The following is a 15929-nucleotide window of genomic DNA, read 5'->3' on the forward strand; positions in this document are numbered from 1 at the left end:
CTGCGGCCTTGCGCAGCTCCGCGCGCCCTTTCCACACGGGTTTGCTCCCCTGCGTCCTTGGCAGTGTGGGGGCTGTAAGAGGGAGCTGGGGCTGACTAAGAAAGGAAATACCAAGTCACACTGGTGCTACCTCAATACTGGGAAATTTAGTCAGAGCTTAAATTCCCCATCAGCATGAAACAGAGCAGGAAGCTGCCAGGATTCCCTGACTAAATTAAATTCCTTGGGAGTGTGCTGTAAGAGACTATTTTTCTTTTCAGTGGTAGCTAGCCTGACTTTGCATTTCCTGGTGAGAAGAATAAAGCTGCAGAAACTGAGCAGGTAAAAATATCAGAGTATCAGGCATTTAGACAGCCTTCCAAGGGCAAAAACTTCCTGGTGTTGTCTGACTTAGTGTTTGCAATCTCTTTTATTGGCTGTAAGTCTGAAAAGAAGTTGGTGATTAATTTAATGACCTGTATAGGTTTTTCTGGTGTTTGTGGTTTCAACCTTTGTATATGACCAGAGCAGTAAATCAAATGTTAAGGTAAGTAGAGGAGCACCTGAGCACTCCTTTTTATGAGGGGAATTGCATCACATCTTTCATAACGAGTTCCGTTATGTCACTAGGAAGCTAAGCCTGAAGTTCAGCAGCGCAGAATGAACATGTCTTGACCAAGTCCTGCCTGAGTCAACCTCTACTATAGCAACAGGTCAACAGTGCCTGCCGTGTTGTGTAGTATAAAGAAGTCCTAGAACCTGGGCAGTGAAGGTATCTCTTAAATTGAATTAATTTTGAGCTTGCTCTTTTCCCTTAGTTGGAAGTTAAAAGACTGAACCTTCTTTAGGCAGCTGGGTAGTTTCATCTAATTATGGAATAGTTGCCATTGCAGCAACAGGAGGTGCTGCGCTTCAAAATCTGGAAATCTCCAAATCTTTGCCTTTAGGGAAAGGAAATTCTCCATACTGAGAAGGCCAGAAGATGTGGAAGTTGGACTATCACGGGCCAGTTCTGTGTTCAGAAGTTAACTCGAGCATGAGAAACACTGATTTTTGAGTCATCTTTAAGGTGATCTAGATAAAATCATCTGAACAGTGGTTGCGTTCGTTCATGCACATTTGGGTTTATTTAGATGTTTTGAAAGGCAATCCATTTTTAGTTTACACTTGGCTTTTACATCTGGTATACCATTTTAGTGGAAAAAAAATATTTAGAAGCTGTTATCTTCAGGACAAAGGTACAATGAAACAAAAATCTAAATTGCATTTAGGTTTGTTTATAAAATTATGAATTCCTATTTTTTGCACAGCCGTTTATTCCCAGATATTTCGGGAAAATGACCCTTAAGCTAGACTCATTTTCTTTTCCCTCCTGCATTCTTATGTTTCTAAGAATATTTATTCTTATAAACGCATATTTACATTTAGCTAACTAAACTTATTAATTTATTTAAATTGAGATTATAAAGTGATTGTAGTCTGCAGTGAAGTTTAAAATCAAAGTTAAAGTAAACTTTGTGACATTTTTATCTTAATTTACAGAAAAGCCAAAAAGAACTGTCTCCAGCTTTTAATCTATATCTGTTTGTAAACTGACAACAAGAAATATAGCCACTTGTTCCCAGAAACTGAAGCTTTTAGGCAAATGCCAAATATCATACATAATTAATTTGTGGGAGCTGACAACATTATCAGATTATTGAATTGCAGTGTCTTATCTCTGGAGTTAGAGAAGAATACTTAAGATAAATACTGGCCTGACCAGTGTTTAGCTTTTGAGTAGTGCAGTGTGTTATCAATAAACTTATATTAAAAGCATTGAAGCAAATTAGATGTTGTGCGTTGTAGCCCTTGTGAGGGGCTCTCAGACCTTCACTGCCCAGGTTCTCCAGGCAGAGATGTTGGCTGCAGTGGTGTTACTTGCAGTGAAAGAGCACCAGTTTGTAGTTGTACGACTGGGCTAGATAACTGTGTTGAGCAAAATAATGCAGAGTCACAGTTCAGATTTGCAGTTTGAGTCAGATGGCTGCCCTCCTGCAAGGGGAATATACAGTAGGATGTGCAGCCTTGGTCCAAATGGGGCTGCTGGGGCTCTGCAGGAGCAGCCTGAGGTTGGCAGTGTTGGTTGGGTGTTCTGGTGGGTGTGAAAGACTGTTAACTCTCCTCTGGTGTGGTAAAAGCCACCTGTGCTTGTATCAGTGTTAAGGTTCTTTCTTTAATTCCTCCTTGCTGAGATCTGTGGTGTTTTCCTGCGTCTCCACCTCTGATGGGTTTGTTGCTGTTCATGTCATTCTACTTGAACCAAAAGCCTGTTGACTTGGAAGTATAAAAACAGTCTCTGCTGTAAAGCTTTTGTGTAACTCTCAAGATTATGAAAAGCTTGGGCGTCTCTGCAGAAGCTGAGGTTTAAGGTGCCTTGAACTGTCCTGTGAGATGGTGGCATCATCACGCCTGTGCTGCAGAAGCAGTGATCTCCCAGCTGATGTGGCACCTTTCCACAAAGAACACAAGTACCTTCTGGCACTTTCTGACCATGCAGGCATCAGGCTGGCCAGGGACATTGTGCAGACATCTCTGGAGAACAGGAGTGAGAGCCAAACTATCTTTTAAACTTTATCTTTTAAACTGCCACTTTCAGTCTTACAAAGCTGATTTCAGTCCCACACCAAGTTATTTCCTATCTATGGAAAGGATCAGTCAAGCCTGTGCTTTTGTATTTACAACATCCCCTACTCCCTCCCCTCCCTGTGCTGAGATCCTGCTCATGTTCTGGATTTTTAGTACTTAAATATAGCTGCTGACCCAAGCTGTGAAAGTCTAAGACTGGTGCAGACGCCTCTAGTTCCTTTCTTTCAAATAGCTGGCTTTTTGCATTCCATCTAAAATAGGAAATGACAGCATTAATTCTCTTAGAACCTTAAGTAGTTGTGTACAGCTAGTACAGGAATAGCAAAAGAGCAAGAATCCCAACATAGCGTAAAAGATGACAGACCCCTGAAGCTGCAACTGCATTTAGGAAACTTCCATTTACTGTCTGTGGCTCTGGTTAAAATTCCAGTTCTGTAGACTATATATAAAAAAGTAAAATCATATTCCCTCTCTTTTTTGTATAACTTGCTGTCTCATAAATATGAAGATTATGTCTGCATAGCACTTAGTGCAACGACACGCAGTGAACAGTAAGAAAATATTGTTCAAGAAGTGACAGCGCAGGCGGTGAAGAGCTCAGGAATGAGAGCAGACGGTGGTATCGATATGTGGAAACGCTTAGGTCGCACTTCCACATGTCCTTTCAACCTTAGCGTGTTTATTTCCTACTGTGAAGGGTTGATACCAGTAACTTTGTAATACTTTGTAAATCTCCAGTTTATGGTACAAAATAGTAAGTGTGCAGGAGGGGTCTGGACAAAAAAAGCCCAGGTAAGATGCTCCATGAATATTGTCAAAATCATGGTATTTATTCTTCGTTGCAAGGGGATGAGTAAGAGGAGAGATAATAAAAGTATACAGCAGTTCTAGCTACAAAGGAAAAGTGTCTCAGGAGCTTCTCTTCTCCCTTTTACATGACGCAAGTTAAAAGGACATTTAGGAAATTCAGAATTCCTGAAAAGAAGCATATTTTAATAACTATAAAGTGTTAAATTCATTGCTATTATACCTGTACAGTACTTAATGGACATTAGTCAATGGTTAATTGCAGCTCAGAAAAGTCCTCATGCACCGGATATAGGACAAACTAGATGACAGTTAGTATGGGGAACAACCAGTCCCCCATTTCTATACCACAGCATGCTCATACGTTGTAAGAAAGCTTATGGGATTTCTTGTGCCAGATTGTTTTCCTCCCAGGCAGAGCCAGGCTGTAAATTAATTTCAATGGTCAATGCATGAGGGGCAAAAAAGAAGTGAGCCGAGGTTTAAAAATTAAAATAAGAAAAATGACTTGTACCAGATGCTTCCATTATGAAGAGGCAGGACACTGGCTTGAATGAACTTTTCTTCCAGAACCATAATTGCTAGGTTCAATCATGCAACAGGTGTGGAAAGCTAGTCAGATTTCTTTGATGTGTTGAGACATATGGCTTGAGAAGAAGGTTAAAAGACATGCCACAAAACAGAACTTATTTATATTTGGAAGGACTGTTGTGCCATGATTTAGTAGTTCTACCTGTGCAGATTGACTTTCTGGATTTCATAATAAAACATAAAAGAACAAGAGATTTGAATCATCTTCTATCACTGGAATTCCCCTTCTTTAGGTACAATATGAAGAAAAATGTTTTATGTATTTATTTAATTTATGGTACTGCATTTAACTGTGAGGAAAGAGTTTTTCAAGTAGGGGAAAATCCAAGAATGTTTGTTGTTATTATTGAAAATGCCTTTAATTTTGAAGAATTCCTCTCTTGGAGAAGAGCACAGTATATTTAAAAACTTAAAATATGCAGGAGAGGCGTTTTGTCCCTAATATTAAAGAGCTGCATTCCAGAAAAATCATGCTTGCATTCCCAGAAAGTTTCTCACAGAGAAACAGGTGCTCAGTCTTATTTTCTGAGAAACTGTCCCAAAGAGTAATTTTTGTGGAGGACAAAAAGTCATCTAGAGCTGATCACTCTTAGAACAGATGAACAAAGCTTTTGAGACATGTTTTGTTTCATACCTATATCTTCCTATTGCAAAGCGTTTCTTCCACAGTTAGCTTCTTGTATTCCAGAAATTACTGTCTGTGCATCATTTCTGTTGTCATCTTTTGTACTTCCTGTATTAAGTAGTTCAAAGCTCAAGTTCTAGAAGAGGGTTTTGCTCAAAAATGTGAAAACAAGCTGTTTACCTGCACACACGGACGTGTACTCCGGTGAGTAAGGCCACAAGAGGCCTTCGTGGTCCCTCTCAAAGCTGGCGCCAGGAAGTCAGTTAACTGAGGACACATCATCATGGGCCACTTGTTTAACCTTCCTGTCCCTCAAAACTGTGCAGGAGAAAACATAGCCAAAATAAAATGAAGAATGAATGTAGGTCCCCTCAGTCACCTCTGATGGCCTGTGCGGTGGGTTTCACTCACGTTCTTTCCTCCTTCCAGTGTAAGTCCTGGGAGGTATAAGGTGCAGGCTAGGGAAGAGAGGTGCAGCCTTCTGGGTTGAAGGCAAACAGCCCAAGACCCCATTTCAGGTGGTTGTTGTGACAGCTGATGCACACGTGCATTTTTAAATTCCTGAAATTATTATAGGGAAGTTTTGCTTTACTTAGAAGAGGAAAGTTGCTGTATCACTCATTTTTCGCTGCAAAACGTATCCTAGCTTCAGTTGCTGCCTTTTCAGGCTGCTGCTTTGGATTCTGATGTTGTCCTTTTTCTGCCACTTTTATGCCTGATTTATAATTGTGAAGCCAAATTCAGTGAATTTGCTTGAATGTTTAAGCCAGCCCTACAATTTTTCAAGTGACTGGGAAAGAAAATAGTATTGTACATGCTTAACAAATCATTGTTTCTTTGTCACCAGGAGACTCAAACTGTTGCTGTAAAACAGAATTTTTTTGTGACTGAGAAGCTCGGCTGGTTCTGCAGTGACTTTCAGAATTCAACTTGCAAAAGTTCAGTTATGCAACTAAAGAATGTTCTTGTGTCCACATGTGTTTCTTGAATTGTTGCAAGAGTCAGAAAGAATAGCCCATCACAATATGATATATAGCAATAACCCCACTCCGTTTCCTCTATAGCTGTCACTTTGGAGTTCTTATCATTGGTCTGCTATGCTAGATGTCGTCATGATCTATTTTCTTTCCTTTCTCATTGGTTGACCTTGTTCATCTGAGGAGGAGGAGGATGATGATGATGAAAGCAATATAATTCAGAAAGGGACAAGTAAGAATGCTCGCACTAAAGGGTGCGCTGCACGTGCAGTCTGAGATCTTGCAGTGTTGTTATTTGAAAAGCCAGGCTTTTCAGTGTAGCATTTTCTCCAGCTCATGATCCTGCTCCTGCCTCCTCATCTTTCATGGCATTTGTACTTTCTATACATTGTGCAACTGCTGCTGTCATCAAGCTGTAAGAAGTGGCCTCACTGGTGAGAGTTTTGCATGATACGTGTTCCATCCATCTAAGTAGTCCCAGCTGTCATGCAGGATGCAGGTACTCCCGATCTTATTGGTTCTGCAGTCTTGCAGAAACCCCCAGTATTGTACTGGTTAATTCCCAGGCGTTGGCTGCTGGCTGCCCGCAAGCAGGATGGCAAACGTTGGCGACGAGGCTCGTGGTTACTCATCCCCTCTGCCGTGTAGGCAGCTCTACCCGTGCTGGGCAGGACAGCAGCATCTGCGGGAGCTCGTGCCGTGGATGTGCTGCCTCTGCATGGGAGTGAAGAGCACGCTCGCATTAATACACCCTGTCAGTTGCCATGATAGTGAATATAAAAGGAAGCCTTTATTGTGTCGTTTCTGCGATAACGCTATTGAATTTGCTTCTGTGAAATTACCAGGCTTCTTGAGAAACTCCAACTTTTCCCTGGTGCAAGCAGCATCCCCCTCCCCTCAGCAGCTGCTTGTGCTCTGGGAAAGAGTCTCGTGCTTCCCGTCAAGTCCCTCTGCTCCCATGCATGGCAGTAAGGAACAAGGTCAGGTTTTTTGAGCTTCCTTGTCTGCAAATAAGTAGAAGGAAACTAAGAATGCTGCAACTAGAAGTCAAATTCTGGTGTTGATGTGCAGAATTGGATCTCTGCATGACTCGTGGGGCAGATGCTCACGCTGAGCCTCCGCGGAGGGTGGTTGTGGCCGGGATGGCTGTTTCCTCTGCGCTTTCCAGCAGCAGGCTTGGTGGGAGGTAGCACTAGCAGCTCGTAACAGCAGCTACTAATAGCAAGAGCAGTTTGTTACTGCTATTTGCAGGTATCTGACTGAAGGGTGTTTGACTTTTACATGGCAGCTAGTAAAACACTAGCTTGGAAAATGACTAATGTGCTTTATTAGCACTAAGTACAACTTAACTTGTAGGTTACTCCTGGCCGCATGCCGTAGCCGCGGCCCGGGCAGGGCCCCGCTGGCTGAGTCACCGCGCGGCGTGTCCCGTGCGCCCTCCCCGGGGCATTCCCATCGGGCAGGTGTTTCCAGAAACATCCAGGGAGGAAGCCTGCCGTGCAGGAAGCTACCTTTGCAACGGGGACGCGTGGCCCGGCATGCCGGAAAGAGATGGCTGGGAAGTCAAGAGCCTGCTCTGCTCCTAGTTCCTTGCATGAGGGAGTCATTCATCTTCTTATGCACATGCCAAATGGAGCTGGAAATATGCCTTTCCTCAGTAAAATACTGTGATGGTGAGTTTTCATCTTGCAGTTTGCCAGCACTGCACTCCCATTTCCAAGGATTTGTATGGGATATCTTGTGTCTGAGCACAGTTGTTTCTGTGCTGTGATGTGGTTGACAAAATAGCCCTGCGAATAGGTTGTGTCAGATCAGCTGAAAGAAAGATGTGTTTGTGATATGAGGGCAGGAGCTGGATGGTTGAGGGGAAATGTCGTAAAATGGTATTGCTGCAGAAACAAGAAGGAACTTGTTTACTGGTGCATGCTTCCATCTCTGGGATTGTCCCCAGGAAAGAAGAACTCAGGAAAGGTAAATGTGTATGCTCAATCAGGGTAGTGTACAAGTGTGCTTTTTTTTTTTTTTTTTTCTCTCTCTCACTGATTCACAACTTAGGATTCAGAAATGAGAGTTAGAGCAGGCATGTTGAATGAATGCATCCCTTTAATTAAGCTTTTCCCAGGGAGAAAAAAAAAGAAAGAGGTAGTTTTAGCAGTGTGCTGCAGAGATCTGCGTTGGGAAAGGCTTGCTGTGCTTGCAAACAGCTCGTGTTCATTTTTGCCGTGAGCTCTGTGTAACTTCCTACTCCTTTATGGCTTCATCAGAGTCCAGTCTACTAAAGCGCTGTGAACACAAAATTGTTTTCATTGTTAAACTTAGTTTAAAAGGCTAAACTTCAGGAGAAGGTTGAGGATGATCTTCTTAAACGAAGATGGGGACAGCACACTGACACATGAAATGTACCTGATAAATGCAAAAGATTGGAAATGGAGACAGTTCATACGGCACGTTCCAGCTGGCGTGAACTTCGGAAGGATCTAGCAGTCTTCATGAGTAGCTTGATTAAAAAGTCTCTGCAGTTCTGAAAGCACCGTGGAACCCATGTGCACTGTCAGAGGAAAAGTCAGTCTGAGTGCAGTTGTCTGTGCAATGCAGGGGTCCTAGTGCTGTGGCACGTGGCTGTCGCTTTGTGCAGAAGAGCAGTGGCTCAGAGCTGCCTCGTGCTGCGTCCTGCCCCGGAGCAGGACTAGCCGTTCCAACCGTGCGGTGCTTTCTTCTCTCCTCTGCAGAATGGGAGCTTAGAATTCCTGTTTCTCGGAAGAAAAGAGCTTTGGAATACGCTCTGCTGTCTCAGTTTGAAAGATACCAATATTTGTGAAAGGTCACTCCTACGCTACATTCCTACACATTCTTACACAATCACCGCTCTCAAGAAAATGAATAGCAATTATGTAAAACGTAAAGTAATGAAAGCAAATTTTTGAAAAACAAGGTCCAGTGTGTCAGTGTAAAAAAAATAATAATAAATTCCATTGCACACAGGAAGGAGTAAAGATATGAGATTGAGACCAGTGAAACAGTACAAAATGTTCCACAACTCTCTTACTGATTCTGTCCCGTGAAATGAAAGCAGAAGATTCTTAGTAAAACTGGTTCAACATGTGTTTTAAACAATAAGGAAAATCTCAGCCCTGGTGAGGCCACATCTGGAGTATTGTGTCCGGTTCTGGGCCCCACAGTACAAGAGGGATGTGGAGCTGCTGGAGAGAGTCCAGCGCAGGGCCACAAGGATGATCAGGGGCCTGGAACATCTGCCCTATGAGGAGAGGCTGAGGGAGCTGGGCCTGTTCAGCCTGGAGAAGAGAAGGCTGAGAGGGGATCTAATCAGTGTATATAAGTACCTCAAGGAAGGGAGTGAGGAGGATGGTGCTGGCCTCTTTTCACTGGTGGCCACTGATAGGACTAGAGGTAATGGCCACAAACTGAAACGCCAAAAGTTCCACAGGAACTTAAGGAAAAATTTCTTAACAGTGAGGGTGACAGAGCACTGGAACAGGCTGCCCAGAGAGGTTGTGGAGTCTCCTTCTCTGGAGATCTTCAAAACCCGCTTGGACACAGTCCTGTGCCACGTGCTCCAGGTGACCCTGCGTGTGCAGGGGGGTTGGACTAGATGACCTCTAGAGGTCCCTTCCAACCTTAAGAATTCTATGATTCTATGTTAGGATTCACTGACACAAAAACCTTTGAAGAGAGAATTAGCCATGGTTTGATTATTTTTAATGACTAAAATTCGTAATGATGCAGAGGAAAATGATAGAAAGAAAAGGCATAGAGGTTAGTCATTTAAAAGGATGGTTTTTTTTCTGTACAGCTAGATATGCCTTGAAGCATCATTTTGTGTTCTGCTTCTGTTCACTGAGGGAAATAAGGACTCAAGGCACCTTTTTGGCACTGAGGATAAGTAAATCTCTGACTTGCATCATATGGGAATGCTTGGAATAGAGGATTGAGCTGCACAAATTTTTATGGACAGTATGTGTGTTTCATAGTATTCTCATGGAGAATATTCCCTTAATATTTTCCACAAATTGTCTTTTGAACCTATTGTCCAATTGTACATGTGATGTTTGCCACCTTAAAAGGGCAGAGGCGTTCTGGGGTGGTACCTACGTGAAGGTGGTTGTGGCGTTCGCGATATTGGTGTTGCTGAGTTGCAGAGAATGATGGTTTGTAAATGACATCTGGAAATATTAGGTGAAAAAGCACTTGTGTCTTTTTTTGACTGAGACACCGCTGCTGCTGTTCCGTGGTTATCAGTGCCACTTTCTGCTTCCCCCATGGCTGAAGCAAGTGTTAACGTTGCCTCAGGTTCCTCTCCCGAGAAGCCCTCACAGGAGCAGATTCACTTAGGAACCACCCCCTAAAAGTGTGTGGCTGCCTGGAGACCCCCCTGTTGAGCCCCATCCTAAAATGAGATAAAATGTTCATTCCTGAAGTAGCATCAGGGAAGGGAACGTGCAGGACAATGTCCTTCTGATCTTGCAAAAGCAAAACTTTCTTTGATCTGAGGTTTATTTCCATAAGTAAAGGTTAATATTCGTTTTAAGTACAGGAGGGACAATGTGCTGTTATGCAAGCAGGAGTTTCTAAAGTTTTTTTTTTTTAACTTTGTTAAAGTTTAAGCCTGTATTTCCATTGCAAAACTGAAACTAATTTATATCCACACCTCCAAATCTTTCCCAGAGACACTTCTCACTAGAGAGCGTCCATCTGCCTGTCAGGGACAAAGCAATGCCGTACCCTGGGAAAGGAAATGGGAAGGGCACTGGATCCAAGCCAACTGAATAGCCCCGATTCACCCATCTGTAGCTGAAAATCCAGCTGACTGTCTTAAACCATCCGTGTAATTAAAAAGCTTTTCCTTCTTTATTGTGGGTAAATTCCACCAACTCAAATGCTGACAATTCTTTGCTGACTGATCTGGTATCACAGACCACGCGTCTACTGCCGCTCTGTTCCTGAGGCTGTGTCTGACTCCCAGCCTCTGTCAAGGGTTTGTTTCTTCTCTTGTCTCATCCAGCTACTCTTGATGTCCAGTTTTTAATTTCAGACCTCATAAGGGGTTGCTTACATTACTCCTGGTTGATATTTCTTTACTATTTTCTTCTTTATGTGAAAATGTATATGGAGGTAGTAGTTACATTTCCAGCTTCTATTGCCTCAATGCAATTTGTGGATCTCAGTGTACATATTGCAGCATAAGAGGAAATACAGCTTTAAAGCCGCTGGATTTACAGGCACAATTTAATCCAGTGTCAACCAGGTACAAATTGAAGATATGTTAAACCGAGTGCAAGCTGTCTTGTAGTCCAAGGAAAAGAGCTTTTGTATGCAGGTTTGCTGCTAGGTCATGGCAGTTTAACTGAACAAAAAGTTAAGTTAAAGGTAGTTGAAATAATTTTTATTTCGGAATCAGCGTTCACAGAGAGACTTGAAATAAAGCCATAAAAAGTGAGATTAACTCTAATTACTTTTGGCCATGTCGTAACTAGGCCAAACATAAATTTTGATGTTTTTAAAGCAAAAATAGACAGCAAAGAAAAAAATCTTATCTGCATTATAATCATAAAGAGGAAGAGAAGATTAATTTCGCTAATTTTACACTGTAGGTCACCTATGAAGTAAGGTAGCTATATCGACCATGGAGCATTGCAGCTCTGTAACAAAATGAAGGGGAAAAAAAAAAAGGCTATATGAGATTATTGGGGAAAAAAATGATGTTTTTAGCCCACTTCATGCTACCCAAGAGCAGAACTTTTCCTGAAAGTCGTTGTGTGTGTCTCTGCTTGAGTAGGAATTACGTGAATGGCAAAAAGTAGTAACGCTTCTGGCCGAGGGCTGGTGGCTAAAAATAGAAGTTGCAGGATCGCTGTTGTGGGTGGTGTCCACAGAGGAGGATGTTATAAAACTCAGATTTTGGGAAAGCAAAGGAACTGGTTCTCTGAAAGCTGTGTTTGAAAGCCTTGGAAAGCTTTGTTTAATGAGTCAGCTTAACAAATTTAATTTCCCTTTGGGACTTGCTTCCAACCATTTGCAGGACTGGGCCAATGCATAAGAGAACCTGAGGATAAACTGAAGACCTGAAAATAAATCGATGGAAGCAAATTGATGAGCTTAGATGAACCATTCAACAATGAAACACCAATACTGAAAAAATAATTTGAACTGCAGTTTTTCAGTTGTTCCAGGCACAGCTGTGTCCCTCCGCCAGGATCCCGTTTCGGGGGGTGGGAGGCGCAGGCAGCCGGTCCTGGCGCAGGCCCCGGCGCGAGAGGCGTTTGCTGCCGAGCAGCCCGTGGTGCCGCGCCGAGGGGCGGCCGCGTCGCCGTGCGGCGCCGGGGCTCTCCTGAGCCCCTAGCGCTCGGCTCGCTCCTTCCCTTTCCCGGGGGGTTGCTGCTTCCTCGCGGGCGGCCCAGCTCAAGTGCAGTTCTGCGATCCCAACCGTAGATGGGGCTGGAAAAGAGGATGGTTGAGGGCTCCGTCTTCCTTGCTCAGGTACCAGCGGAGGCTTCGCTGCAGAGTTGATTCTGGGACTAGATACCACTCGAATCCAGAGAGATTCGGGCCCCTTTGCTGGCTCTCATCTTTCGAGGTCTCCACAGAACTCTGAACGAAGTCATCTGTGCAATTATAACCTGCAAGAGCTGGGAAGAGGTTTGTAATAGCAGCGCATTTTCTTTGTGTTTGAGAGGTGCTTCCTTTAATGAGTTGTTGTTAGAGGGCTATATTAGTTATCCACGTAAATTGTATTGCAGGAAAGAACTGTGGGAAATGAGGGAGTATTGGGAGTTGCAGTGTTTGATATGCAGACGAAAAAGTGTTTCCTGTCATTCTGTTTTCATATAGCTAAGAAAATCTTTGGGTTTTGCTTTGTTTTTCTGCAGCTCTTTCATGCTATCAACTGCCTGGCAAAAGAGAATGTGCGCTTGCTTGTGCTGGGCCGCAAGCACATGCTGGTTAACTCTTCAAACTGGAACCAGAAGGTTATGAAGGAGATGCAGAATATGGCAGACTTCTTCTTTGCAGAAAATATGTGAGTTGAAGAAAATGGCTAAACTTAAGAGAGAATTGTGTGCGTTTTAAATCAATATAAAGAGCTGTAGAATAACTCCAGGTCAGTATGCATAAGAAAGTGTACCCCATGCACTATTTGCCTCAGGAACCAAAACAGATTAAGTGTTGTATTAAGACTCAATATCATCATTTAGAATCCCACTGGCTATTTATAATGCTTTAAATCAATTTATCATTTTTTAATTAATTTATGAATATGTTTTTATTCCAAGTGTATTCCAAAATTTGGGGGGGGAGTGCCATTATCAATTTTAGGAATTCTGTTCCCCATAGCACTGTATCATTAAGTTTGGTTCAGTTTGGTGGCAAAAAAATCATACTCTTAACTTATTCATTTGTGATAAAAGACAAGAATCTTTGTAGCATCCAATTAGTTTTTCTTCCCCTTTCTAGCTTTTAGTGCATAGTGGTAGGAAGAAATTATTTGTTTTATGGGTGAAACTGAGTAGTGGTGGGAATTTTGAGCGTTGCTGATGAATAAATCTCCGATCAGCACTTGATTCATTTCCTGCAGCCAGTTACTACCGTGTGAACGGTGTCTGTCTTTCCCGTTTGTTTGGTTCAGCTCTGAAGACGATGCCTTCCTGCTGTATGCCACCCTCAGATCGGGCAAGCACTGCAGGTTTGTTACTAGGGACTTCCTGCGGGATCACAAGGCCTGTCTTTCCGACAGCCTCACGCGGCACCTCTTCCGTAAGTGGCAGCGTGGGCACCAAATCGCCATTTCCCCTTCTGCGGAGGGAAAGCATTTCAATTTTTTGGTAAGTTATGGGCAGCATTCAGAAAGAGCGCCGAGCATACTCACTAAGAATACACACAGTTTCAAACTCAGTAAGCAGAAGGATTCTTGTTGAGGTCTAAGAGATGGTTTTGTACCTGTGGGCTGAAAACTCCTGTTGTTGCTGAAAATTCGCTGTGTTCTCCAAGCCTGCCACAAACTGGAAAACTGAAGGAAGTGATGCCTAGAATGTTTAAAATGTAGGTGGTTTTTGTGTACATGTAGATACGTTTTACTGCACTGGAAAGATTTGTATACACAAAAGTCTAAGTGTCAGTATTTCTGCATTCTGTTTAAAATGTGGAAATACCTTGTTCTCCTCTACAGAGTTATTATTAAATACCATATTTCTAACTGTGTTCTAATTCCATTCATTTTTGTTTTAAAGAATCAAATACAGCTATTTCAGTATTCATTGTAATATTTCTTTAAAATATTTTTAAGGTTTCATGCAGTGAAGAAAGACCAAAATAGGCAGATTCATTATCAGTATTTGACTGTAGATATGGCACCTTTCCAGCATAAGAGGTCTTTCTTAGCATAGTACTGTAACGTTGTGTTTGGGAGACAGCAATCCCTGGGAGGCATAAGCAGTTATTAACAAGGCTTCAGCCATTCTAAGTTTTTTTTCTAGGGATTGTCAGATTCATTACATGATATTCCAGATTATACATTTTTCTAATGTTTGGTCTGTCTCTGTTTTTATCAATGCAGTGCATATGCAGATTCATTTTCTTGCAGCTCTGAAATTTTAAAATAGTATTTATTACTGCAAACATACTATAGAGACCAAGGCTTATGACAACCTTTCATTAAGTATCACTAGCTATGTGCCTCTCTATGAATCCATCACTAGGCTAACTTGCTTTGCACACCTTTAGCTACACCTCGTTTCCTTCTCTTGCTCTAGCAGAACTAGTAATTTTCCCATCTTGGTCCCTGTACAGCTGATTTTGGATGTTGGGCTTATCCAGGCATAGCTACCTCCTAGGTTTTCCCAGGAGCTGCAATAACCAGTAACACTCCTTCGGTATTTGTGTCCTGCACGATGGCTGGTGTACCTGCAGCCTGATAGACTCTCAGAATGGTTTATTATATTTTTTTTAATATTTTTCTTCTGATGGGACATGCCGGAGGTGTTAGTGCTAATTCTATTTCTGGCATCAGCATGAGCACATCAGTGATCAGGGCAAATCAGTTCTGTAAGGAGGTGCACTGGATGAGCAAACGCAAGATGTGATTACTTCAACCTTGATTTTAGTAGAAACATGCAAACTCCACATCCAGATTTAATTCTCATATGATTACATTGAATGGGGAGGAAAAAAAGAAAAGGCAATTTGCTATTTCTGGAAATTTAATGTATCATGTTCAAATGATTTTTTATCTGGTGGATGTTAAAGGCAGAATTTGAACCTTTTATAATGACTCCAAGACCACAAACTACTGAAATATGTTTCCATTTTTCCCCCAGCCCTTCCTAAAATTGATGAGTTTTTTACTGTTGGGAAATAAATGAGAATTTGGGAATGGGATACTGTCATGTTTGATCTGTATAAACCTTTTAAACACACAGAAATGAAAAATAATCTATATCCATGAAAGGAAATGTGGAGTATGGGTCATGGTGCAGTTAGAAAGACTAAAGAAAAGGACCTTTGAGTCAGCTAAGGGGGCCTGTCCCAGGGCTTGCAAGTTCAGCAGCACATCAGGCTGCCTGAATGTGGCTGGTGTCTTGTACAAGGTACACAAATGGTATAAAATGTGCAGTGAAAAAATCAAGAAAAAATTCAGTTAAGTGACTGATCAGGTACTTGGCGCGTGGTTATTCCTTGTAGCTGCTGCTTTGTAAAACGTCGATGCGTAACTGGTGTTTCAGCAGTGCGGTGTATAAAGATGATTTTTCTCTGTCTTTATCTTACAGCCTGCTTTCAATTATGACTGTGTTGTACAGACTACAGGTGATACATGGCATATTCCCTATAAAGATACGTTTGAGGAAAAATACTCATATGAAGTGCCAAGAAAATGGCTCTGTCTTCAACAGAAGCAATGAAGAATGTACTTGTAGAAGCCAAAACCTGTTCTTTTATCAGAGCTCAGCAGTACAATTACAGGATTAATTGGTGAGACATGGCTGAAAAGTGACTCAATAGTTGCATTTTGTCAAAATTATTCCAACAGTGAGTCTGATGGTGGTTCTTTAGGGATTAATTTGATCTACTGTGTCCATCTTTCCAGGCCATTTCTGTAACTCTCAATGTGATTTGAATTAAAATGTATTTTTCCATCTGGGAATTTCAGGTTGTGTTTCCTTTTTTTTTTTTTTTTTTTTTTTTTTTTTTCATCTGCACTTAAAATCAGGTACTCTGTACCGTAAATAAATCAATCATGACTTGTGAAGTACTTGCAAATTGTCCTGCTGACTTTGCAACCGTGTTGTATGGTGCGTCCAAAACGAGCTGACTGG

At 42.1% G+C, this 15929-nt stretch overlaps 1 protein-coding gene across 1 annotated transcript in view; it reads left to right on the forward strand.

Moving 5' to 3' along the window:
* The window catches only part of PRORP (protein only RNase P catalytic subunit), a 35156-nt gene extending 19630 nt beyond the window's left edge, over positions 1 to 15526 (forward strand). Inside the window, exons 5-7 of the mRNA XM_088529246.1 lie at positions 12492 to 12640; positions 13247 to 13442; positions 15384 to 15526. Of these exons, the coding sequence (XP_088385372.1) occupies positions 12492 to 12640; positions 13247 to 13442; positions 15384 to 15515 (477 nt within the window). The 3' untranslated portion in view covers positions 15516 to 15526. The remainder of the gene's footprint in view (positions 1 to 12491; positions 12641 to 13246; positions 13443 to 15383) is intronic.
* Positions 15527 to 15929: the final 403 nt, after the last annotated feature.

This window comes from Tinamus guttatus, unplaced genomic scaffold (genome assembly GCF_059628265.1).
Source record: "Tinamus guttatus ecotype Peru unplaced genomic scaffold, ASM5962826v1 Tinamus_guttatus_pri_ptg000327l, whole genome shotgun sequence".
Lineage (NCBI taxonomy): Eukaryota > Metazoa > Chordata > Aves > Tinamiformes > Tinamidae > Tinamus > Tinamus guttatus.